General features: G+C 31.8%; 9 protein-coding genes and 3 non-coding genes across 13 annotated transcripts; 7 read left to right on the forward strand and 5 right to left on the reverse strand.

The window, feature by feature from the left end:
- The first annotated feature begins 309 nt into the window (after positions 1-309).
- LOC142597520 (uncharacterized) lies at positions 310-1,991 on the forward strand. The gene has a single exon (XM_075730919.1). The coding sequence runs from the start codon at positions 361-363 to the stop codon at positions 1,531-1,533; it is 1,173 nt and encodes a 390-aa protein (XP_075587034.1). The 5' UTR covers positions 310-360; the 3' UTR covers positions 1,534-1,991.
- On the reverse strand, positions 1,515-5,155 carry LOC124490302 (uncharacterized). The gene is made up of 4 exons (XM_047052773.2): positions 4,888-5,155; positions 3,534-4,807; positions 2,996-3,449; positions 1,515-2,923 (listed from the first exon to the last, which is right to left on the reverse strand). The coding sequence occupies exons 1-4, from the start codon at positions 5,017-5,019 to the stop codon at positions 1,574-1,576; spliced, it is 3,210 nt and encodes a 1,069-aa protein (XP_046908729.2). The 5' UTR covers positions 5,020-5,155; the 3' UTR covers positions 1,515-1,573.
- A 335-nt stretch (positions 5,156-5,490) lies between these two features.
- TRNAI-AAU (transfer RNA isoleucine (anticodon AAU)) lies at positions 5,491-5,626 on the reverse strand. Its single transcript has 2 exons — positions 5,590-5,626; positions 5,491-5,526 (listed from the first exon to the last, which is right to left on the reverse strand). It is a non-coding gene; the product is annotated as a tRNA-Ile (tRNA).
- Positions 5,627-6,016: 390 nt separating this feature from the next.
- Positions 6,017-6,135, forward strand: LOC124491330 (5S ribosomal RNA). Its single transcript, XR_006958946.1, has one exon. It is a non-coding gene; the product is annotated as a 5S ribosomal RNA (ribosomal RNA).
- A 452-nt stretch (positions 6,136-6,587) lies between these two features.
- LOC124491331 (5S ribosomal RNA) lies at positions 6,588-6,706 on the reverse strand. The gene has a single exon (XR_006958947.2). It is a non-coding gene; the product is annotated as a 5S ribosomal RNA (ribosomal RNA).
- A 552-nt stretch (positions 6,707-7,258) lies between these two features.
- Positions 7,259-11,439, forward strand: LOC124490743 (oxysterol-binding protein-related protein 9). Of its 2 annotated transcripts, none has more exons than XM_047053293.2 (8): positions 7,259-7,443; positions 7,512-7,621; positions 7,709-7,838; positions 8,746-9,218; positions 9,286-10,040; positions 10,096-10,409; positions 10,481-11,064; positions 11,137-11,439. In XM_047053293.2, the coding sequence occupies exons 2-8, from the start codon at positions 7,514-7,516 to the stop codon at positions 11,206-11,208; spliced, it is 2,436 nt and encodes an 811-aa protein (XP_046909249.2). In that variant the 5' UTR covers positions 7,259-7,443; positions 7,512-7,513; the 3' UTR covers positions 11,209-11,439. The 2 variants fall into 2 exon arrangements, with proteins under 2 accessions (XP_046909249.2, XP_075587038.1); XM_075730923.1 differs by having other exon boundaries at positions 7,265-7,443; positions 7,716-7,838.
- A 5-nt stretch (positions 11,440-11,444) lies between these two features.
- LOC124490422 (uncharacterized) lies at positions 11,445-12,527 on the reverse strand. Its single transcript, XM_047052912.2, has one exon. The coding sequence runs from the start codon at positions 12,408-12,410 to the stop codon at positions 11,607-11,609; it is 804 nt and encodes a 267-aa protein (XP_046908868.2). The 5' UTR covers positions 12,411-12,527; the 3' UTR covers positions 11,445-11,606.
- Positions 12,528-13,982: 1,455 nt separating this feature from the next.
- Positions 13,983-14,651, forward strand: LOC124490423 (uncharacterized). The gene has a single exon (XM_047052913.2). It carries the CDS (start codon positions 14,090-14,092, stop codon positions 14,480-14,482), a length of 393 nt encoding a protein of 130 aa, XP_046908869.2. The 5' UTR covers positions 13,983-14,089; the 3' UTR covers positions 14,483-14,651.
- Positions 14,624-16,543, reverse strand: LOC124490420 (methanethiol oxidase). The gene is made up of 2 exons (XM_047052911.2): positions 15,989-16,543; positions 14,624-15,931 (listed from the first exon to the last, which is right to left on the reverse strand). The coding sequence occupies exons 1-2, from the start codon at positions 16,202-16,204 to the stop codon at positions 14,678-14,680; spliced, it is 1,470 nt and encodes a 489-aa protein (XP_046908867.2). The 5' UTR covers positions 16,205-16,543; the 3' UTR covers positions 14,624-14,677.
- A 329-nt stretch (positions 16,544-16,872) lies between these two features.
- LOC124490419 (heat shock cognate 71 kDa protein) lies at positions 16,873-19,505 on the forward strand. The gene is given in 5 exon segments (XM_047052910.2): positions 16,873-17,302; positions 17,304-17,414; positions 17,469-18,302; positions 18,304-18,480; positions 18,552-19,505. Coding segments are annotated over 5 exon segments (1,980 nt in total). The 5' UTR covers positions 16,873-17,101; the 3' UTR covers positions 19,209-19,505.
- A 262-nt stretch (positions 19,506-19,767) lies between these two features.
- On the forward strand, positions 19,768-22,498 carry LOC142597299 (heat shock cognate 71 kDa protein). Its single transcript, XM_047052909.2, has 3 exons — positions 19,768-20,397; positions 20,452-21,462; positions 21,513-22,498. The coding sequence occupies exons 1-3, from the start codon at positions 20,086-20,088 to the stop codon at positions 22,158-22,160; spliced, it is 1,971 nt and encodes a 656-aa protein (XP_046908865.2). The 5' UTR covers positions 19,768-20,085; the 3' UTR covers positions 22,161-22,498.
- A 70-nt stretch (positions 22,499-22,568) lies between these two features.
- LOC124490418 (uncharacterized) lies at positions 22,569-25,143 on the forward strand. Its single transcript, XM_047052908.2, has one exon. The coding sequence runs from the start codon at positions 22,710-22,712 to the stop codon at positions 24,966-24,968; it is 2,259 nt and encodes a 752-aa protein (XP_046908864.2). The 5' UTR covers positions 22,569-22,709; the 3' UTR covers positions 24,969-25,143.
- Positions 25,144-25,246: the final 103 nt, after the last annotated feature.

A 25,246-nucleotide genomic window follows, 5' to 3' on the forward strand; every position in this document is an offset into this window, starting at 1 on the left:
ATTGATTAATAAATCTGGATGATGATAAACTTGTTAAAACTTGTTGAGCAAACGTTTTTTCGCTGTTTACAAGTTTTATCCGGTTAATTTATTTTAATGTTTGTATATATTAATTTGAAAAACAGAAATGGATAGAGAAATGATTTATTCTGAATTTTAAAATTAGTTCTAAAACTTTTTTTTAAATTGAATTTAAATTGAAGAAATTTGAATTTTTTTTTTTTTAAATTCAATTCACCTGTTGATCATTATGAAACGTCATCTATGAACAGGGTTTAACATGATGTTTATTTTGTTTGGCTCTTTTTATAAAATTCAGGCATTTGGATTGGTTTTTTTTCTGTTTTATAAACAAAAAAAATGGCCGAAAATGAACCAAAAATATTGACACCAAAAGATAAACAAATATTGGATCAGAAAATTCGATCGAAAAAGAAACAATTTATACGTTTTTTACAAAGTAATCAAAATTGTTTACCATATTGTACAACGATTACAAATGAATTTCAAAAAGAATTGGAAACAAAAATTGAAAAATTGATTGCCAATAAGAAAAAAGAAAAAGACAAAAAGCTTGAAAATGCATTGGAAGAATTTGAAGATGAACCAAAAAAGTTAAGACAATTGAAACATCAATTGAATCGTAAAGCTATTAAATTTCCTGAAATAATATTCGGTCTAAATGAAACATTTAAAATGATTGAACGTAAACAAATATCGATGATATGGTTGGAGGAAAAATCATTGGCAATGAATATAAAGAATATCATACAGAAATTATGTGCCGATAATCAGATAATGTGTTTGATTTTTGAATTGAAAAATTTAAAAACACTTTTCAATGTTTCTTCATTGGCCATCATGGCTTTCAAACAAACAATAACAGTGGCCGAATCTCAATTCAATGAAATCTATTCATTTGTACGCATGAATCGAATGGCAAAACCTATTGAAACACAACCGGATGAAAGTGAAGAAAAATCGTCAGCCAATATTCAAACAACAATTAAACAAATTATCGAATCAAAACCATTCAAATTAAATACAAATAATTCAAATGATCAATATGGTGAAATGATGAAAAAACGTCTCTTTAATGGTAGCCGATCGGAATCATTGAATCATCCCGCAAAAGATAAATTGGAATTTGTACGAAATGAATCATTTATTGCATTTACCACCACCAACAATGATGATGATGATGACGATGAATATTTTCTTGATTATAACAATAAACAACAATCATTCAAATTGGAAATTGAAATTATATGGCCAGATCAATCACATATTGAACAACGTAGACAATCATCAAAAAATTTTGCTATACAATTATATGAATTAGATCAATTTGATGAAAATTCAAAAATTGAACCATCAAAAACAAATTTACAATTTAAAACACCAAAACAAATCAAAGGACATTGTGATGAATCATTAATGGGTGGTGGTGGTGGTGGTGATAAACGAAAACGAAAAATCGATAAACGTCGAAAAAGAAAAGAATCTATACAAAATAAGAAGAAAAAGAATTGATATTTTTATTTTAGATTAAAAATGAAAAAAAAAAATTAAATCAATCATCATTATAATCATTATCTTCATCATCATCGTCCAAATCGGAAATGCCATGATTATCATCATCATCATCACCATTGGCAACATTATCATCAACAATAGTAACATCGATTTCTTGATTCGTGTTTACATTTTCAATTGAATGTCGTTTCCGTTGTTGTTGTTGTTGTATTGGTGTTGTTGTTATTGATGATAATGATCGCTGTGTACGTGGATTATTTTCATCATCATTCTCTACGATTGATTGATTTTTACCTTGTGATGCTAGTTGTAGATTTTGTATAATTTTTTTGAATAATAAAATACATTTATCCTGTCTGCTTCGGACTGTATTATTGTTTCTTTGATAACGTTGTCGATATTCATCAAATTGTTTGATTAAATCCAATAAATCCAATTTTTCAATACATTTATAATCAATGATTCGATCAATAAATTTCAAATTCAAATGAATCAAATCTTTTTCTGATGTCAATGTAAATATTTCCATTGCTTTACTAACCAAATTATTACGTTGATCATCGTTTGTACAAGCATCGACCATATCGACAACCATTTCATATGAATTCAAATTATTTACATCGTTTTCCATTAACATCTTGAAACATTGAACATATGCATCATTGAATGGGCTGTTTTTTGTTTTGAAATGATCAAAAAAGGCTTCAATATTTTCACTATAACGATGAAAGAATATTCGTAGAAAATATTTTGTATCGGTTGTGATATTCTTATAAGTAATAAATATGATCATTAATTTGGCAAGAAAATCCGATGAACTAAAACGACCAATGTAAAGAATTTTACATAGACCACGAACCGCTATATCGAATAGATCATATTCGATACGAGTTTTTGGACGTTTCTTCATTATAGCCGGTTCCATAGATGGTTCCACCAAAAAATCCAATAACATTTCCGAAAAAAATTCGAAAAAGTTTTCATAACGATTTGAAACATCATGACTGTTATTCATACTATTTGATTGATTACGAATGCTTGAATTGTCGGAATCAACAAAATTTATCTTTCTCAAACCATAAAAGCCAACAAAATCGAATATATATTTTAGTGCTTCAACTCTAGCATCTAGATAATTTTCTTCTTTAAGAATTTCAATGAACACTTTGAGAAATGAATTGATTGTAACAACCGATTGGAAACAATAATTGCCCAAAGCTTTTACCGATAATAAACGAATTTTCTCACTTTCTGGATGTGCTAAATTTTGTAATACAAGTTTATTGACCAATCCACGTAGACTTGATAATGTATCGCAATTTTTTGGTCCACCAACATGAAGAAATGAATTACAAATATTGATACATCTTTCCAAAATTTTTGGATCCTATTCTCACCACATATATAGGGGAAAGGGATAAGTAAAATTGAATAAACAAACAAATTATCATTTACTTACCGTTTCGATTCTTTCTTGTGGATTCAATTGTGATGTTGGTATCAATTGTTGTTCATTTGTTTGTGATTGATAATCACTATTCATTGGCTGAGACTGTGACTGTGTTTGTATACGATCACAATGTAATTCAGGCAAATTGATAGTATTGATCAAATCTAATGCCAATTCCAATAATTGTTGCCAATCATTTTGAAAATAATTATTGAAAATAATAAATATTGGTTCTATGTAATCATTGAGCATTGTATAGAGATCATCATTCAATATGATTGAACGAAATGTTCGTTCAATACGATTCCATTGTGCTGTATCGCTAATTTTATACAATTTACCAATGTTAAGTGATTGTTGAAAAATGAAATTCAATTCTTTATGACGAAAAACAATTTTAGAAGATTGTGATTGATCATCATTCTTCTGTTGGCTATGCAACGAAATAGTATTGTTGACAAAACTAAATGGTAGGGATGGAAAAAAAATTGGAAATTTATTATTTTTCAAATTATTATAAAAATAAACAATTTATTTATATCATTACCTTTCAATGTAATCACAATAAACAGGAATGTCGGGAAAAATATCATCCAATAGATCGTTGATGATGAAATTTTGCCGTTGTGATAATTCACCATTAGCATTATCATCATCATAATCATTGTTTTGTGAAATAGGCATTGATTTTTTATAGGTGATATTATTTTCTTTTGAAAAATTACAAAGTCTATACCACAAATAAACACATTCTTCTTTTGGTAAAATTATCGATGGAAATTTATGTTCATTCATACATTTTTGTTTAAAACGAAATACCAATTGATGGAATTCAGTGATATCATCTCTTTCAACAATTTTCAATAATGATTGAAAATAATCATCCAATAATGTATTGAAAAAATCTGTTTCGTTACGTATGTCAAAATATTCCAAGAATCGAATAATATCATCGTTAACATCAGAAATCCAAGTTGGTAATAATTTCTTAATGATAATATTATTTATCTGATTACTAGGATCAGTATGGCCATTGATCAATAATTGTAAACGATCATTGGCAGAAAAATTATTTGCACAACTATTTTCAGCAATCTTTAGATATGCTAAACGTCTAACGACATCATCTATATCACGTGTTGCATTATAAATGACTTCGATTGTATTGGAATAAAGTCCGATCGTTTTCATTGCAACCGAACGAACAAATGAATCAGGATCATATTGTAGATGGAATTTCAATATTTTTATGGCTTCATCATCATCATTATCATCATTATTAATATTTTGAAGTTTTCGTAAACACAACATAATTAATGAACGAACACATTTGTCTTTATCAATACTTCGTTTACGAAGTTCTTTCAATACTTCAGCAAATGTATTTTCATCCACTTCTTCAAGACTATCAATCGTTTTTCTTAAAAGCAATACAGAATTACGACGTACAAATACATCATCAGCTTTAATAAATTTTAGCAGATAATTTCGTATAAATAAATCTACGGTGGTTGGTTCTGAAATAAAACGTGTATCGATAATAGTTTTGTCACGATCAAAACACTCCTCACCAATTTCATCATCAAAATCACTTGCATCATTATTTATTTCAGAATTGATTGTTTCATCACCACGAGCAATTACATTATCAATACGTTTTCTTTCATATTCTTCTTCGAAAAAGATTATCTCTTTGAATATTAATGCAATAAAATCTAATGCACGTTTTGTGTATGGTGATGAATTGTTACAAACCAAAACATTTTTCATAATTTCAATAAATGTTGCCATAAAATTTTCAAAATTTTCATTATCGATAAACTAAATATAATTAGAAGATTGGATTTTAGAACATTTATCAAGATTTCATCATCATCATCATCATCATCAATAAAACATACCCATGATTTATAGATTTTCATAAATTCTTTGACATTTTTTTTAGAATTTTTTAAATGCTGAGATTCGTTAAAAATTTTGGCCAATTCATTTCGTAATGATTCAACATTGCAATTGATTGAATTTTGAGCCATAACTAACACAATTATAATAATTGTAATTATGGTGAAAATGATAAAAGTAAAAATTGATGAAAAGTATATTAAACTAACGAAAAAGTGAGAGCTAAAATGAAAAAAAAGAAAAAGTTCGACAGAGCGCGCGAGCTTTTGTTATAAAACGGTTTTTTATATGCCATTCATAAAGGACGTGTTCGAAGTTTGAATTTTTTTTTTTTTGCTCAGAATAAAAAAATGTTAATTTCAATTCGGCCAAACAATCCAAATTCAACAAAGTTTTTTTCCAATCAATCAATCATCGATCAATAATTGAACAAAAGGCAAAAATTGAAACGATTGGCCAGTGTGGGGATCGAAGTCTGAATTTTATTTTTTTTTTTTTTTTTTGCTCAGAATAAAAAAATGCTAATTTCAATCCAAATTCAACCAAGTTTTTTTTCAATCAATCAATCAATCATCAATAATTAAACTAAAAAGCAAAAAGATTGGCCAGTGTGGGGATCGAACCCACGACCTTGGCGTAACTTAATTAGTTCTTAATTTTACTGATTATCAGAATCGTCAAATTTTACCATTTATTTAAATTATTAGCACCACGCTCTACCGACTAAGCTAACCGGCCAATTGTGATGATAGATGGCGCGGGTCATCTGATGAACGAATTTGTATTCTAATCAAAAAAAAAAACAAAAACTAGATCATAATTAATCACAATCAATCAATAAAAAAATTGATGGTATTTAATTTTAATTAATCATGATGTTGATTTTGTTATTGATTAGTTTCCACTTTAGAAATTGAGAATCATCACTTTACTTCCAGCTTACGACCATATCACGCAGAAAATACTGGTTCTCGTCAAACATTTAAATTTAAAATTATTGTAAAAATTTACTGAAAAATACTCAAATGAATTAATTGAAAAAACAAAAATTGTAGCCTTTTTATGGTATTGAAATATTGTTACAAGCTTATGTGGTGCAAAATTTCGAAAATCACCCCTGCTTTTTCAGCTTACGACCATATCACGTAGAAAATACTGGTTCTCGTCTGATCACCAAAGTCAAACTACGTCGAGCCGAGTTAGTACTTGGGAGGGGAACCACTTGGGAACACTCGGTGTCGTAAGCTTTTTAATTTTTTGTAGATTTTTAAGACACCTTTGAAAAATTTTTACCTGATGAACAGAAGAAAATTTTATTCCATCATTTATTGATTATTATTTGAAGAAAATGGCAACAACAACAAAAAAATATCAAAGATTATCATCAATCAATCAATAGAAAAAAATCAATAGTCAATCATCACAATGATCAATTGATAGTATATAATGATCTATTTTTGATGGTAACGGATCTACGTTTTTTTAATTGAGATTCAAGTTTAGAATGAAAGTAAAGTTTTTTTGCCCAATAAATCATTATTCTCTTATATTTATTGCTAGTATGACAACTTTCTTACGAACAAGAAAAAAAAGTTGTCACACATGTTACCTTGACCTTTATTTATCATTAATTGGATCAATGATACGATTTTTGATGGTAACGGATTGAAATTTTGAAAAAAATGAAAAAAAACGGAAAAGCTTACGACACCGAGTGTTCCCAAGTGGTTCCCCTCCCAAGTACTAACTCGGCTCGACGTAGTTTGACTTTGGTGATCAGACGAGAACCAGTTTTTTCTACGTGATATGGTCGTAAGCTGAAAGAGCAGGGGCAATTGTCAATTCATATAAAGTGGAAACTTGTAACAATATTTCAATACCATAAAAAAGGCCACAATTTAATTTTGATATGGTCGTAAGGTGAAAGAATGGAAGAATTTCCCGTACTTGCTAGAATATATGACCAATGCTTATAAAATACTTTGCTCGCATTAATAACCCTACGATATTTTTCTTTTTTTTCTTATTTTTGTAAAATTTTTTTCATTCCTATAACTATTGTTTCCGATAGTCTAATAATATCAACGAATACGTTATTCCACAAGAATTGAAAATTTTGAAAATGGTCAACAAATGGTTACTGATGGATACAAAAAAAATTGGGACATAATAATGATGATGATAATGATAATCAACAATGATGATGTTTAGAGTGATAAATTTGCTCATCAACATCATTGATTGATTAACACCATCTGATATCGGTGAAACTAACTATGAATTGGTGGAAAGTTTTCTCCACAATTCTTCTATCATTTTAATCGAACATTTTCGGAAACATTTCTTTTCCATGTTCTCAATCATCAATCTATCTCTATATGCAGCTGTTTATATATCTATCGAATATAATATTGATTAAATCAACATTTTTGTTTTCTGATTATTGATCATCATCATCATCATCATCATCGTCATCCACCCAATTGGAAAAAAACATTACAATAACAACAATCGCATCTTTTCTCAAATTAAAATCTTAAAACACAACGAAAAAGGTAACAATGTTTGTCCGGTTTATCAATTATTTTTTTTATTAATTTTTCATTTCCCACGTATATTATAGTTATGGTTTTGATGCAAGGTCCATTATTAAAATGGACAAACATGATGAAAGGCTATCAACAACGGTGGTTCGTTTTGGATGAAATAAATGGATTACTATCATATTATACAGTTTGTATTTTATTTTTTTAATGATTATACCATGACTATTGATTGATTTTATATTTCAAAAACAACAACAAAAACAAAAATTAAAAGTCACCAGAAAAATTGGTACGTGGTGATCGTCGTGGTTGTATACGTTTACGTGATGCAATAATAGGTATCGAAGATGATGATGATACAATATTTTCCATTACATCCGATACTGAAGTTTTCCATTGTAAAGGTATGTTGATTTGTTCAATTGAATTTAATATGTACTTTATGCTATTGTTCAAACAACGACAACAACAAAAAGATTTCAATCATTTTCTTGTTATTATTATCGATCAAAATTCATATATATTTTATTAATCAAATATGAATCCATTATTAACCACACTTATTATTCGTCGTCGTCGTCGTATCCAATGGACACACATTCTCTCTGTGTGTGTGTGTGTGTGTAGAATATTTATTTTACGTTATCGACGTCATCCATTTTATTGATGATGATAATAATGATCAACACTCTGGCAATGAAAAACAAAAATCAATTTCATAATCAATTGAAAATGAATTTTTTGTTTCTTGTTCTTGTATTTGAAAATATCTAGCCCTATTTTTTTTGAATAGTTTGAATAGCAGAATTCTGTTCACGCCATTTCAGTCCACGACTATGACGACGACGACGACAATATATCCTCAAATTGTCTATGTCTATGTGTGTGTTTGTGTCTTTGTGTATATATTTCTATTGATTTGAGCGATGATGGGCGCAATAGCCATTAATGTGAATGAACAACAAAAGAAGAAACACCACAACCATTTTATTATTATTACAATATATAATACATACAGTTTCTCAATTTTCAACAACAACAACGAAAAAAAAATATTTTAGATTTAATATAATTCGAACGAAAAGAGATATAGATAGTTTATCTGCCTGTTTCCATTTGATAAATGTCGTTTTTGTTGTTGTTGTTGTTGACAGAATATGAAAAGTTTAATATTTGTATTTTATTTTTCCATTTTTAATTTCGAAAAATGGAATGAAATGAAATGAATAAATTTTTTTTCTGGTGTATATATACATAAGTGATGATATCAACAGAAAATTGAATCATTTTTCTTTTTTACTATCCTACTAGCACATTCAATGAAAGAACGTGATGAATGGATCAATTGTTTGGCCGATATAATACAATTATTTCAACGACAACGTAAACGTTTTCGTTATAAGAATAAAGCAGAATCGTATGCCTTATTATTGCCTACACAACAACAACAACAACAACAACAACAACAGTCATCATCTATCGATAATAATGATGATAATGAAAAAATATTGAATCAATTTAATCAACGTTTAATTGAAACCGATTCATATCTACAGATATTGATAAAACAATTTCAAAAATTGGATTCAAAAATTATTATTCATGATAAATTGAATAATAATGATGATCAAAATAATTGTAATGATCATGATGATAAACAAGAAAAATTTTCAATTACAAAATATGAACAAAAACGTAATGAACAATTGAAAAAATTAAAAGAACGTTCAACATATTTTCTTGATTCAATTAAACATACGATTGTTTTATTACAGATTGCCAAGGTATTTGATTTCCATTATTTTTTTTTTTACTTTACTTATTTTTTTTTGGTCGTATATTGTATTACAGAATCTTAAATTTCCAGTCAACGGAATATATCGCCATCAACAACAACAACAGAAAGAACAGCAAGAGCCACAACAACAATATGAACATCATCAGGAACCAAGAAAATCGTCATTATCTACAGTTAATGAGATTAATGTTTCACCAACAATAGAATCGACAACAACAACGACAACGTCAAATGATGATGATGAAAAACAATTTGTTGTTCCAGTTTCCGTTTCTTCAAGTCCACAACAACAACAGCAACCATCATCTACATTTCAATCGGCTAAATCAGCCTTAGATGTTTTTGTTTATAGTGATAATTTTATAAAAAATTATAACCGTAATCAGACAGTGCCAGATTTATCATATGCCAGTAGTGATGATGATTTTTTTGATGCTAATGATGAATCAGAAAATTCAGATTTAGATTTGAAAAATTCATCACTATCAACAACAACAACAACAACGACAACAAAAATGCCTTCAACAAAGAAAACTTTACGAACAACAACATCGACAACATCATCACGTGAAAATAATGATGATGATGATGATCAGATAAATTTTGATAAACTTTATGAATCAAGTGATGATTCCGGTGATGATCTATGTTCAATATCATCACATGGTAGTGTTATATCACATTTGATTGCACAGGTTAAAATTGGTATGGATCTTACAAAGGTTGCCTTGCCAACATTTATACTTGAACGACGATCATTATTGGAAATGTATGCCGATTTTTTCGCTCATGCAGACATTTTTTGTAGGTATGTACCCTTCAATGATTTTTTTTTTCATATTTTGATATTTTTGCATTTTTAGCATTCCTGATTATAAAACACCAGAAGAACGAATGATACAGGTAACACGGTGGTATCTATCCGCTTTTCATGCTGGCCGTAAAGGATCGATAGCAAAAAAACCATATAACCCAATATTGGGTGAAGTATTCAAATGTTATTGGAATCTATCGCAGAATAATGATTCAACCAAAAGTATTGTATCAAATAATGATGGTGGTCAATTACCATGGGCTAAAAAAAGTGATTTAATATTTATTGCTGAACAAGTATCACATCATCCACCAATATCAGCATTTTATGCTGAAAATATTGACAAACGTATTATGTGTTGTGGTATGTATTTTATGATTTTGTTTTTGTTTTGCATTTTTTCATTGTTTTTCATTTATTTCCTAAACAAATAGCACAAATATGGACTAAAAGTAAATTTCTTGGTCTAAGTATTGGAGTGAACAATATTGGACAAGGATCAATATATCTTTTAGATCATGGTGAAGAATATACATGTACATTTCCAAGTGCTTATGGTCGTTCAATTCTAACGGAACCATGGTTTGAATTTGGTGGTAGTGTACAGATTGAATGTCAAAAATCCGGTTATACAGCTAAAATTGATTTTCTTACAAAACCATTTTATGGTGGTAAACGAAATCGTATTAATGCCGAAATATTTGATCCAAATAAAAAAACAATGGCCACAATAACCGGTGAATGGAATGGTAAAATGGAAGCAAAATTTTCAAATAATAAATCTACAACAAAATCCGAACCATTTGTTGATACGAAAACATTGCCAGTCATAAGAAAACAAGTGAAACCTATTAATGAACAAGATGAATATGAATCAAGAAATCTTTGGAAAAAGGTTACATATGCATTGAAACAACAAAATGTTGATCAAGCAACAGAAGCTAAACATGAAATTGAACAACGACAACGTGAACTAGTTAAAGAACGGGAACAAAATGCAATGAAATGGCAGAATAGGGTAAGTTGAATTCAATGTTGTTTTCAATGATAATCATCAAATCATCAATCAATCAATCTATTTCTATAACAGATGTTTCATAATATTGGTGATAAATGGGCTTACAATGATCCATTAACAAATCGAAAACCATCCAATAGATAGCCTAGAATCATATCTCTTTTTTTATCTTTTGTCTATTTGTAACAACCCTTGTTTCTTATTATGGCCATTTTATTATCATTTTTGTATTTGTTGTCTTTCTCTCTCTCTCTCTTTTTTTCCTTAATTGAAATTAGTTGTTTTTGTAAACCTAAATGCGATATATATACTTTTATTATTATTATTATTACTATACATCTTATTTATTTATAATTAAATTTTAATAATACGAAATAATTGAAATTGGTCATTTGAAAAGTTTTCATTTTTGACAAAATTTATTTATTTTTTCTTTTCAATAATTGAAATTTACAAAAATTGATTAATGATGATGTGAATAATAATGAGAATAAAGATAATTTTTTTTTCAAATGAAATTTTTGATCACATTAATTAATTAATTAATTATTATTATTATTGTTGTTGTTGTTGTTGTTGTTGTTACTATTACGAATTGAATCCGATGTGGATCGATTTTGATGATGATTAGATCTTCGATCCACTTCCATAAGACATTCACGAACTAAATGTCTAGCCTGATTTATTTGCCGCCGTAAACGATCTGAAGCAGTTTTTGATCCAGTATATAATGGTCGTACATCACGGCCAATTTCACTGATAACGTCCATTAATTTTCCATATTTAATTTCTAATTGTTTTTTTGACGATTTCGATGATGATGATGATGATGATGATTGTCCATTCTGACCATTCGGATTTACTCCTTGTTGTTGTCCATTGTTCTGTGGTTGAAATGTATTGGTATAGCCTAGATAGGAAAATATGGTCGGCAAATGTAATGTTGGAACACCTGATGCCATGGCATTCTGTATCACATTAAATGTATCATTCTGTTGTAACATTGAAGCCATATATTGCATTGATAATTGTTGCTGTTGGATCGATGATATTGGCTGTTGTTGCTGCTGCTGCTGCTGTTGTTGTTGTTGTTGATGATGATGATGATGATGATGATAATGAGGATTTGAATTTGTCGATTGTATCGGGTAATTATTATTGCCGGTAGTTGTTGTTGATGATGATGATGACGATGATGCAGAAGAAGCAGCAGCAGCAGCCGCTGCAGCCATCATTGCCGCCAAATTAGCCGCTTGTTGTCCATTTGAAGAATGATGTGCAGCCAATAAGGCCTGATAATTGGCTAATAAATTCTTTTCATCGATAGGCATATTACGAGAATCCATTATGAACAAATAGTGTTAATTTTATCTGATAATTTTGGATTTATGTGACAAAAAAATTTTTTTTTATTGATCAAAATAAAAAAAAATGAAACCAAAATTTTTCAACACTCAACAATCACTATATTACACACACACACACACGTTTTAATGCTGCTATCTCCAATAGGGTAGTAGCATAGTTATGTTCAAAGTAAAATTTTAAATTAATTGTTCCTGTTCATAAATGAAATGTTCAATTGATTTTTAAATGGATTATTTATATTATTATCGATTAGTATGCCTTTTACGTATTTCCAATGCTTTTTGACAGATAAATATTTGCATTTCAGCCAATTCTTCGGCTGAAAATTGTTCCCATAATTCATCATGAGATTCAATAAATTTTCTCATTCGTTCACATTTAGCAGAAATTTTTTGTTGTTTCTCCGAAATTAATTCATTGTTGACGATGATATTTTTTCTTTTCTCTGCCCTTTTTATTTGTTGCTGATGAATTGGTGATGAATGATAATTGTGAAAAGTGGTAATTTCACCATATGGACAATCAATATTGGATATTGTGGCAGTAGTATTCGTCAATGTTGATGCAACCATTTGTTCGGAATCAGAAAATGTAAATGATAACGGCAATGTTGATGGTGATTCTTGATTCGATGTTGTTGGCGTTACATTTTCATTTTCAATCGATCCATCTTGATCATTTGTTTCATAATTATAAGCTAAAAATGATAATGGCATATAATATATCCATTTAACATGGTTCATTTCCATATTTGGATCAACAATAGAACCATTCCTTTTTCTCATAATAGATTTATGATGACGACGATAAATGGTCAACAATGAGGTCCATACTTTCTTGATTTCTTTGATATCATCACAATAAATGGTTCCACATACCTCTCTGCAAACTTCTTGCCATTCTTTGTCTCTTTCGTTTTTAGTAAAGTTTTTGTTCTTGAAATCCCAAAGTGGTCGACGTTTTCGTACTGCCGATATAAGTAATTGTTTATCGATTGACATTTTTCGATTGAACAAATCGAAAAAAACAATACTCAATCAGATTTATAGTACTATAGTTATATTGTGGCCAATTAGAACATTCATAATTTCGAAAAATTTTCTTTTATCGACTCGGTTTTGATATAATCAAGTTTAACCACGAGTTTTTTGAGATATCGATTACTTTTTTGAATAAGTCCATTGAATAATGTGTGGCCAACGAATTCTTCACATCAATATCCGAAGAATTTAAATCAATTAAATTGGATTCATTTGATGAATTTTAATTGACAAAATTAAAAAAAAAAATTTTTTTCGTCAAACATTCGACAATGTTTTCATTCTGCTAATTCCAAAATATTGGAAGGTAGTAGTAGTAGCACAGTTTATTGTTGAAAAGCAAATTTTAAAGCAATTGTTCCTGTTCATAGATGATATGTTCGAATGATTTAAAAAAATTCAAATGTTCATCATCGCATAAACTTGATACATCAACATCATCATTCGATGACCGATGACTTTCTTTTGCGGGTTTATGGACTATAAATACGCGATACAATTTCCATCAAAAAAAAAACATCAAACAATCATTTTGTTTTAGCAGCTTATTTTGGCCACATTGTATTTTTTTTTCGACTTTGTCAATTTTTCAACAATTTTTACAATCATCCTTGAAAATGCAATTCTCAACCATTGTCATTGTCGTAGCCATTTCGGCTGTTGGCGTCGTTGATGGCCAATCTAGTTCGTTGTTTAATCTACCGATACCTGAAATGCCATCATTCAAAAATCATTTTAATCCTGCACAATCACGTATGACTAATGTTGGTGATTGTATGGCCATTCCATTGCCGAATCCATTAAATTTGGACATTTCCGTTTGTGGTCATGCTGCTTCATTCCTATCCGATGGTTGTATTCGTATTAATCGACTACCATATGGTTATTCATTATCGATCTGCGCTGCTAATGCTAATGCTAATAATGGACGGCCACAACAAAAATTACCACCAAATTGTATTCCATTCAATATTCCAATGGGCTATAAGGCCATTATTTGTCCACCATGATCAGCGTTTGATCATCATAAATTCTTCATTTTTTTCTCAGCCAAAAAAAACTATTGTAAAATCATGCTGACATTTCATTATTTCTAATGTAAACTTTTCGATCAATTTTTTTTAGCTATCATTTCAATTTCAATAATCAAATAATAAAGACAAAAGATTTTAATTTTAATCAATTAATCATTTTTTTATGTTGTTTCAAATCCAAATATCCGATGTACAATCACCATCGGGATAACGCATTTCATGCGCTAATGCTGGCCCATTTGGTTCAGCACCAAAATCAACAAGAAAATTATCATCTAATTCTAAACTATTTCTACCCGAATCATCATCGTTGTTGTTGTTGTTGTTAACATTGATTTTGATTAATTGTGATCCATTCTGATACATATCCGGATAGAATTGAGCATCCCATGATGAATACAATGAATTTGTACAATACAAACGTTTTCCATCTAAACTAAGCTGTAACATTTGTGTACCACCACGAATTTTTTTTCCACGAATCTGCCAATGTATCATCGATTGTTCTAATGGTTCTTCATCATTAATTATTTTGATTTTAGAATCAATCCCAGATGATGCAAGTATACCACCTACACGAATTCGGTTGACCATTTGCAAATGATCATCTTGCAGACCGGTGTATTGATGAATTTCACCAAATGCCCATGCTGATAGGAAAAGATATTGATCATCCATTGATATGAGTATATCGGTTATTAATGCTGGTAGAAATTGTCCACCAATAAATCCTTCAACTTTTTTTGGTTTCAAACGAATAACTTCATCAATTTTTAATGGATCTTCAGCATCTGTTTCGTCATAACGGAAACGAAATACATTGGAACTATATGCACAGCCAACAAATCCAATTGGTGATGTTGGTGAATGTAAAAATCGACATTCAAGTGGCATACAAGCATCATTACCATTGGATCGAAGATCAACACTTTTCAGTAGTTTTCCGGTTTTGAATTCCCAAAGATGTATAGAATGGCCATAATGATTATCAATCCAACCAGGTTCAGAAAGATTTCCAGCAAAAAATCCTGGACGAAAAATATTTGGCGCAGTCCATTCTGTGCTGACCAAAATATTCAATCGTGGTTGATACCAAAAATCATAACCATAATCAACTGATGTTTCACTATTCCAACGAGCATATGGTTCAAATTTGGAATTCAATAAAAGGAAAGCACCTTGATTATGGCCATCACTGTTGCCCATACAACTGATCATAACATCACCACTAGGTAAACAATGTGATGTATGTGGACCACTTAAATTCAAACGAAATAATTCTTCAGGTTCAATTGTTTTGAATAAATCAGTATGTGGTCCATCCACATTCAATACATAGATTCGATTCGAACGTAAACATGGTAATATTATTTTATTACGATTTTTACAACAATCATTGTAACAACTGCTACAAGCATTCCATCCCTAATATATCAAAGAAAAATTGGTTGAAAATATTCTTTGGAAAAAAAATTAATATACCGAATGATGTAATTCATCGCCAATATTGGACATATATGTACGATGTATCACATGACCATATGTATTGGAATTTTCATCTACATCCACTGTGGCTAAATAATCTGGACATGATTCATCTGGTTTTACACATGTTACATAAAGCCATCGTTCATGTGGTCCATTTTTGAATGCATCCAATGGACTTGAATAACCAGGTCCATGGTTATTACTAGACATTTTTATCCCGCAAAATACAAATGTTAGATGACGACAACAAATGAATGTACCCCGTCATTCGAATATCATCACAAGTCGTTTGCATTTCATTGATTTTTTTTTTGTTCAATCAACAAATGGTATCAGACCATTGTGTATCAATAATACTGTGGCTACTATCATCAATAATAGTTGATGGACCTGTTTTTTTTTCACCCAAATAAAATCATCAATAATTGATTTCATTTCAAAAATTGATGGCGAAGCCAATATACATAGAAAATATGAGCAAATGTAATTTGTTCATGACTCATTATCAATCAATACGTATGATTATCGTCATCGTTGTGAAAGCATGGACTTGTAAATTTCATTTATCGATGTTTGTGAGTGTTTAAAAAATTCTAGAATGGTCGAGAATGAAAATTGTTAAACTATAGTCTATCATTGCTTTATGATCACTATGGCCAAAATGATATGAATTTCCGTTGTTTCAATGATCATAACATGAAAATGGAACTTGAAAAATATTAAAAACGAAATTTTGGACCAAAAAAATCCAAAGGAAACGGGTGAAATGTGTGTTTGAACAATAGAAAGCGTATTATGACTGTAGTAATGGTTTTTCCGCCTATGTTCGAGAATGTTCCATTCGAAGGCAATGCTGCATGCTTGAAAAAAGCCAGTCACAACGGTCGTCATAGTGTTCATTTAACAAATTTAGCTTTACGTTTTATGTCGTGTGATTTCTAATTTTTGTTTCAATCTTAGAAATTTCATTTCATTTCATTCTAGTTTCTTTTTCGAATTGAATTAAATTTCATCAATTTTCTAATAATTTCAATTTAGAAATATTTATTTTAATCAATTTTCTCAACCATCTTCCTTGAATAATTATCATCAATTTTAATAAGAAAAATGGCAAAAACACCGGCAATTGGAATTGATCTTGGTACAACATATTCATGTGTTGGCGTATTTCAACATGGTAAAGTCGAAATTATCGCTAATGAACAAGGTAACCGAACCACACCATCATATGTTGGATTTACCGATACTGAGCGGTTGATTGGTGATGCGGCCAAAAGCCAAGTAGCCATGAACCCAAGTAACACTGTGTTTCGATGCAAAACGTTTGATTGGACGACGATTTGATGATTCCACAGTACAAGCTGATATGAAACATTGGCCATTTACTGTGGTCAATGATGGTGGAAAGCCTAAGATTCAGGTATGGTTTTTTTATGATTATTTTGGCTTTTTCTAATGATTGTTTGAAAAACAGGTCGAATATAAAGGTGAAACAAAGAAGTTCTTCCCAGAAGAGATCTCATCAATGGTGTTGACCAAAATGAAGGAAATTGCTGAAGCTTATTTAGGCAAGACTATCACTAGTGCTGTAATCACAGTTCCGGCCTATTTCAATGATTCACAACGTCAAGCTACTAAAGATGCCGGTACAATTGCTGGTTTAAATGTTTTGCGTATCATCAATGAACCGACGGCTGCTGCCATTGCTTATGGTTTGGACAAAAAAGCCAAAGGTGAACAAAATGTATTGATTTTTGATCTTGGCGGCGGTACTTTCGATGTTTCCATCTTGACCATCGAAGACGGTATCTTTGAAGTAAAATCGACAGCTGGTGACACCCATTTAGGTGGTGAAGATTTCGATAACCGAATGGTCAATCATTTTGTCCAGGAATTCAAACGAAAACACAAAAAGGATTTGACCAGCAATAAACGTGCACTTCGTCGTCTCAGAACAGCTTGTGAACGAGCCAAACGAACCTTGTCTTCTTCAACACAGGCCTCAATTGAAATTGATTCATTGTTCGAGGGCATTGATTTCTATTCGACCATCACTCGTGCTCGTTTCGAAGAATTGTGTGCTGATTTGTTCCGTTCAACATTGGATCCAGTGGAGAAATCTCTTCGCGATGCTAAATTGGATAAATCACAAATCAATGAAATCGTATTGGTTGGCGGCTCCACTCGTATTCCTAAAATTCAAAAATTGTTGCAAGACTTTTTTAACGGTAAAGAATTGAACAAATCAATCAATCCAGATGAAGCTGTAGCCTATGGAGCAGCTGTTCAGGCAGCCATCCTTAATGGTGATCAATCTGGAAAATGTTCAAGATCTCTTGCTTCTTGACGTTGCTCCCTTATCGTTGGGTATCGAAACAGCTGGTGGTGTGATGACCCCATTGATCAAACGTAACACTACCATTCCAACCAAACAAACACAAACATTTTCAACATATTCCGATAACCAACCTGGAGTACTTATACAGGTAAGTTTTTTTAAAATGTTGAATCATTAGTTGCTAACTATGGTTATTGATTGTCTTATAAAAAACAACAGGTCTATGAAGGTGAACGTGCTATGACCAAAGACAATAATTTATTGGGCAAATTTGAATTGAGTGGTATTCCACCTGCTCCACGTGGTGTTCCGCAAATCGAAGTCACATTCGATATTGATGCAAACGGTATTCTTAATGTATCTGCTGTAGATAAAAGTACCGGAAAACAGAATAAGATTACGATTACAAACGATAAAGGTCGATTATCGAAAGACGATATTGAACGTATGGTCAAAGAAGCTGAATCATATAAAGAAGAAGATGACAAACAACGTGACCGTATTTCGGCTAAGAATACATTGGAAGCATATGCATTCCAGATTCGATCTACGATCAGTGAAGATGCAATCAAATCAAAAATATCGGAAGAAGATCGAAAAAAGATTGATGATAAAGTTAGTGAAGTGCTTAAATGGTTGGATGCTAATGCTTTGGCAGAAAAAGATGAATTCGAACATCAACGTAAAGAATTAGAAAGTGTATGCAATCCGATCATTACAAAATTGTATCAACAAGCTGGTGGTGCAGGCGCTGGTGGTATGCCAGGTGGTATGCCAGGCGGATTTCCAGGTGGTTTTCCCGGTGCTGATGGTTCTGGTGGTGCCGGCAGTGGTGATGGCGGTAAATCTGGACCAACCATCGAAGAAGTCGATTAAATAGAGTAGGATTTTTTTTGTAATTCGATTCTCATCTTCGTATTGTGGTTTTTATCGTTTAATCATGGATCATCATTCATGTTGTATCCATAAAATCTTTCAATATATACACACATACACTCATCTATCCATTTTAGCCATCTTTATTGTTAAAAAAAAGGAAAAAAATTTTCAAATAACAAAAAAAATACATTTTTATTTGTGGAACATAATTCTTCGTTCTTCAAATATGAATAGGTATTATTATTAATTGAATTTTGAATAAAATAAATAAATAAAATTTGTATTTCTAATCAATTTTTAAAAAATTTTTCAAATTTTTCAAATTTTATCCAAATCTGAATTTTTTTTTTTTTTTTTTTTTGGTGTTGGCCAAAACCATTAGTGTGGTGGAAATAGCCAATAATTTTAACCTAAAAACACGATTTTTGTGATCAGCATTGAAAATGTACCGTTCATAAACATATGTACACATTGATTTATATGCTTCATCATGGTCAAATGAATGAATCATTCATTACTTTATAAGGGTAGAAAATTCGAGAAAATTCTTCAACACATGCGTATTTTGGTTAATGTTAGCAAAACCGGCAAGGCAATTTTCGATGTGGTTATAAAGCACGATAGTTACATGCTATACAGTCTATTACTATAGCCTTTTGTTCGATTTTTTTTTGTTACTTTTAATTCAAGTCACACCACATTTATAACCGACCAAGTAGCAAATACACACGCATTCATTCCTATTTCTTCATAATCATCACTGCTATTGTTGTCAACGATCATTAATTTGGTTCTTTCGTACTCTTTTTTAAAAATATAACTTTGATTTTTTTTTCAAATTGAAATTATTTGTTGCGATATTCAAGATTGAATAATGGCAAAAACACCGGCAATCGGAATTGATCTTGGTACAACATATTCATGTGTTGGCGTATTTCAACATGGTAAAGTCGAAATTATCGCTAATGAACAAGGTAATCGTACCACACCATCGTATGTTGGATTTACCGATACCGAGCGGTTGATTGGTGATGCGGCCAAAAGCCAAGTTGCCATGAACCCAAGTAACACTGTGTTCGATGCAAAACGTTTGATTGGTCGACGATTTGATGATTCCACAGTACAGGCAGATATGAAACATTGGCCATTTACTGTGGTCAATGATGGTGGAAAGCCCAAGATTCAGGTATGATTATTCTTGACTTTCAAAAATATCAAAACTCATTCCTCTTATCCATAGGTTGAATATAAAGGTGAAACAAAAAAGTTCTTCCCTGAAGAGATCTCATCAATGGTGTTGACCAAGATGAAGGAAATCGCTGAAGCTTATTTAGGCAAAACTATCACTAGTGCTGTAATCACAGTTCCGGCCTATTTCAATGATTCACAACGTCAAGCCACTAAAGATGCCGGCACAATTGCTGGTTTGAATGTTTTACGTATCATCAATGAACCGACGGCTGCTGCCATTGCTTATGGTTTGGACAAAAAAGCCAAAGGTGAACAAAATGTGCTGATTTTTGATCTTGGCGGTGGTACTTTCGATGTTTCCATCTTGACCATCGAGGACGGTATCTTTGAAGTAAAATCCACAGCGGGCGACACCCATTTAGGTGGTGAAGATTTTGATAACCGAATGGTCAATCATTTTGTTCAGGAATTCAAACGAAAACACAAGAAGGATTTGACCAGCAATAAACGTGCACTTCGTCGTCTCAGAACGGCTTGCGAACGAGCCAAACGAACTTTGTCATCTTCTACACAGGCCTCAATTGAAATTGATTCATTGTTCGAGGGCATTGATTTCTATTCGACCATCACTCGTGCTCGTTTCGAAGAATTGTGTGCTGATTTGTTCCGTTCAACATTGGATCCAGTGGAGAAATCTCTTCGCGATGCTAAATTGGATAAATCACAAATCAATGAAATCGTATTGGTTGGTGGCTCCACTCGTATCCCAAAAATTCAGAAATTGTTGCAAGATTTTTTCAACGGTAAAGAATTGAACAAATCAATCAATCCAGATGAAGCTGTAGCCTATGGAGCAGCTGTTCAGGCAGCCATCCTTAATGGTGATCAATCGGAAAATGTTCAAGATCTCTTGCTTCTTGACGTTGCTCCCTTATCGTTGGGTATCGAAACAGCTGGTGGTGTGATGACCCCATTGATCAAACGTAACACTACCATTCCAACTAAACAAACACAAACATTCACAACTTATGCTGATAATCAGCCTGGTGTTTTGATTCAGGTAAGTCATTGCTACTGAAATATGAATATTCGCTAATTTACATCCTGTAGGTCTATGAAGGTGAACGTGCCATGACCAAAGATAATAATTTATTGGGCAAATTTGAATTGACTGGTATTCCACCTGCTCCACGTGGTGTTCCGCAAATCGAAGTCACATTCGATATTGATGCAAATGGTATTCTCAATGTATCGGCTGTGGATAAAAGTACTGGCAAACAAAATAAAATCACAATTACAAACGATAAAGGTCGATTATCGAAAGACGATATTGAACGTATGGTCAAAGAGGCTGAATCATATAAAGAAGAAGATGACAAACAACGTGACCGTATTGCAGCCAAAAATTCATTGGAAGGTTATGCTTTCCAGATGAAAGCCACTTTGGATGAAGAAGCAATTAAATCTAAAGTTTCTGAAGAAGATCGTAAAAAAATCCTGGACAAAGTTGATGAAGTGCTCAAATGGTTGGACGCTAATGCTTTAGCAGAAAAAGATGAATTTGAACATCAACGTAAAGAATTGGAAAGTGTATGCAATCCGATCATTACTAAATTATATCAACAAGCTGGTGGTGCAGGCGCTGGTGGTATGCCAGGTGGATTTCCAGGTGGTTTTCCCGGTACTGATGGTTCTGGTGGTGGTGCAGCCGGTGGTGATGGTGGTAAATCTGGGCCCACCATTGAAGAAGTAGATTAATTTCATATGGTAGTCATCTTTTTGTCTTCGCGCCGACCTTCCTTGCAAGCATTTTTTTTATCCGAAAACAAAATTGGTCTGTGTGTGTGTGTTTTGAAAAAAAAAATTCAAATTTAATTCTTCATTCTCCATATATATGATAATTGCTTTTTTTTATTCTCTCTTTGTAATATCACTATGAGATGATAATTTAATTAATTCTGAATGTCGTCGTCGTCGGTTATAGTCAAGCATTTTTAAAACAAAAAAAAAATTTGTCATTTTTATTGAATTTATTTCATTGTATAATTTATAATTTCAATTAACTTTGAATTCGAATAAAATTTAAATTCTAAAAATCGACCGACTATTTTCATCACCATTCCTTGTGGTTTCACAATTTTCGCCTATTTTAACCTGATTATGCTATTCTCTTTCTCTTTTTTTTTGATGACCAATTTTTTTCTCATTTTCGCATGCTATTTTTTCGGTTGTTATTGTTGGTTTTTTTTATTGGTTATTTTTTTCACTGTTTGGTTTTGTTTTACAACAACAGTCTGACAATTCATTATGAATACCGATAATCTTGTTGTGGATTCATCATCGACTGAAGATGAAGATGATGGTGATGATCAAATCGTTGATGAAGATATGAAAGAAAATGTCGTAAACGAATCGAATAATACAGATGTTGACGATGAAATGGCTCATATACATAGTCATCTACATGGTGGTGATAATGAAGATGATCAATTCAATGGTTTAATTCTTGATCAAATGCAACCAGGTGATGATAATGATGACGATGATGATGATGATGTGGATGGTCAAATGACAATGGAAAACAAAGAGAACGGTACGTTTGATGGTAACAACAATGTAGATGATGATGATCACGATGATGATCTAGAATCGGATGATGAAACAGATGAAGAAGAAGATAATGTTCAAATAACTATTGGTGAAATTGATTTCAAAACACCGTTGACACAATCATCTGGATATTTGAATCTAAATCTTCAGAAAGGCGGCCGTCAGAATTCTACGGCAACAGTGGCCAAAAATATATCGAAAACAGCATTAGATATGGATGCTGTCGGTACTTATAATGGAATGCAAATCTATGATGTAAATCTTGATTCAATCGAAGATAAGCCATGGCGTAAACCTGGTTCGGATATTACCGATTATTTTAATTATGGTTTCACTGAAGAAACATGGAAAGTTTATTGTGATCGACAACGAAAAATTCGTGCCATGAATCAAAATGGCCAATTCGATGTTAATGCTGCGCTCAATATGACACAACATTTACCTACTTATTTAATGTCCAATAATCAAACGATAAATGGTTTGGCAACAATCAATTCGAAATCTATGATGATGAATGATCAACGTGAACCATTAATTAAATCAATACCAAACAACAACAACAACAACAACACTAATAATAATAATAATCAATCGAATGATCAACAATTCATTGATAATTCTAAATTTTCAAATTCAATTATGACAATTAATTCACAGCAAGGAATGAAAAAATCATCTCTTTGTATGCCACCGCCTCCATTACCATCGACGAATTTAGCAACAGCCAGTTCTTTACGTAAACATACAATCGAGGTTCTTGGTGCAAATAATGCCACCACTAATAGCACCCAAATCGGTCAAGGTCCACCACAATTACCGATTGTCCCACCACCACCTCCATTACCAGGATCTGCTTCCGGACTATTAGGTTCAAGACCTTCGCCTACTTCGCCATCATCATCACAACCGAATCAGGATCGTCTTGAACCAAATTCGATATCAGTAATTGGAAATCGATCAAACATTCCGTTTCCTCCGCCTCCTTTACCCCCGTTTGCATTTCCACCTGTCGATCCTCATGTATTTCCACCTTCATTGCGTCCACCTGTACCAGTACCACCACCACTTGGAATGTTACCACCATTAGGTCCGAATGTACAACCACCACCATTTGGTAGTGCAGATTTTCGTCCTTACCCACCGCCACCTGGTTCGGGAATTCTACCACATCCATCAGATCAACGAACATCATCATATGATCAGGATTATGATGAACGTAGCCATAAACGTTCACGATCTGATTATGATGATTATGACGTACGATCATCTCGATCATCCGATCGATATGGTCGAAGTGGTAGCGGTGGTGGACAAAATGATCGAGATTATGATGATAGACCAAGTGGTGGTGATCGTTTTCAATCATCATCAACATCATCGTCATCATCACGTAACCATCAATCGACATCCAATTATTCATCGTCAAGAGAATGGGATCACTATTCTGATCGAGACCGTGAACGAGATCGGGAAAGGGAAAGAGACCGGGATCGAGATCGAGATAGAGAACGAGAACGAGATTTAGATCGTAATGAACGACGAAAAGAACGAAGCCGTGAACGATCACGTGATCGTAGTAGTAACCAACATGAATCAAGTTCATCAACATCATCAGCATCACATCGTCATAATCGAAGTAATCGAGATCGTGATTTACCTACGGCTTCTACTACTACCACCAATATCAATACATCATCATCGTCATCAAGTCGTAGAGATAAAGATAAAGATCATAAAGATCGCGATCGTTCAGATAGAAATGATCATAAAGAATCATCATCGTCATCGAAAAATCGATCATCAAAACATGAATCTGATCATAAATCATCATCATCATCATCACATCATCGTTCATCATCATCAACACAATCGCATTCACATTCATCGTCAAGTAAACAAAAATCAAAATCATCATCATCGCGTAGTAAAGATTCGAAAAAAGATTCTGATAAATGAATAATTTTCTGTGTGTGTTTGTGTGTGTGTGTGTAAATAAATATTTTTGGATGGCTATATACATTGTCGATTGCTTGGATGCTTTTTTTCATTTTTATATTTTGTTTGTTTGTAATTCAGTTTATTGATTCATAAATAATTTATCTTTTAAATAAAAATGAATTTTTCAATCCAACAGGTTCAGGTTGTTTTGTTTGTCCATATATATTCTTAATTATCCATTTTGTCGTGACAATCGATGATTATAAAATAAATTTGAACAAACAAAATGATGGATA

This window comes from Dermatophagoides farinae, chromosome 4 (assembly GCF_024713945.1).
Source record: "Dermatophagoides farinae isolate YC_2012a chromosome 4, ASM2471394v1, whole genome shotgun sequence".
In the NCBI taxonomy this organism is placed as follows: domain Eukaryota; kingdom Metazoa; phylum Arthropoda; class Arachnida; order Sarcoptiformes; family Pyroglyphidae; genus Dermatophagoides; species Dermatophagoides farinae.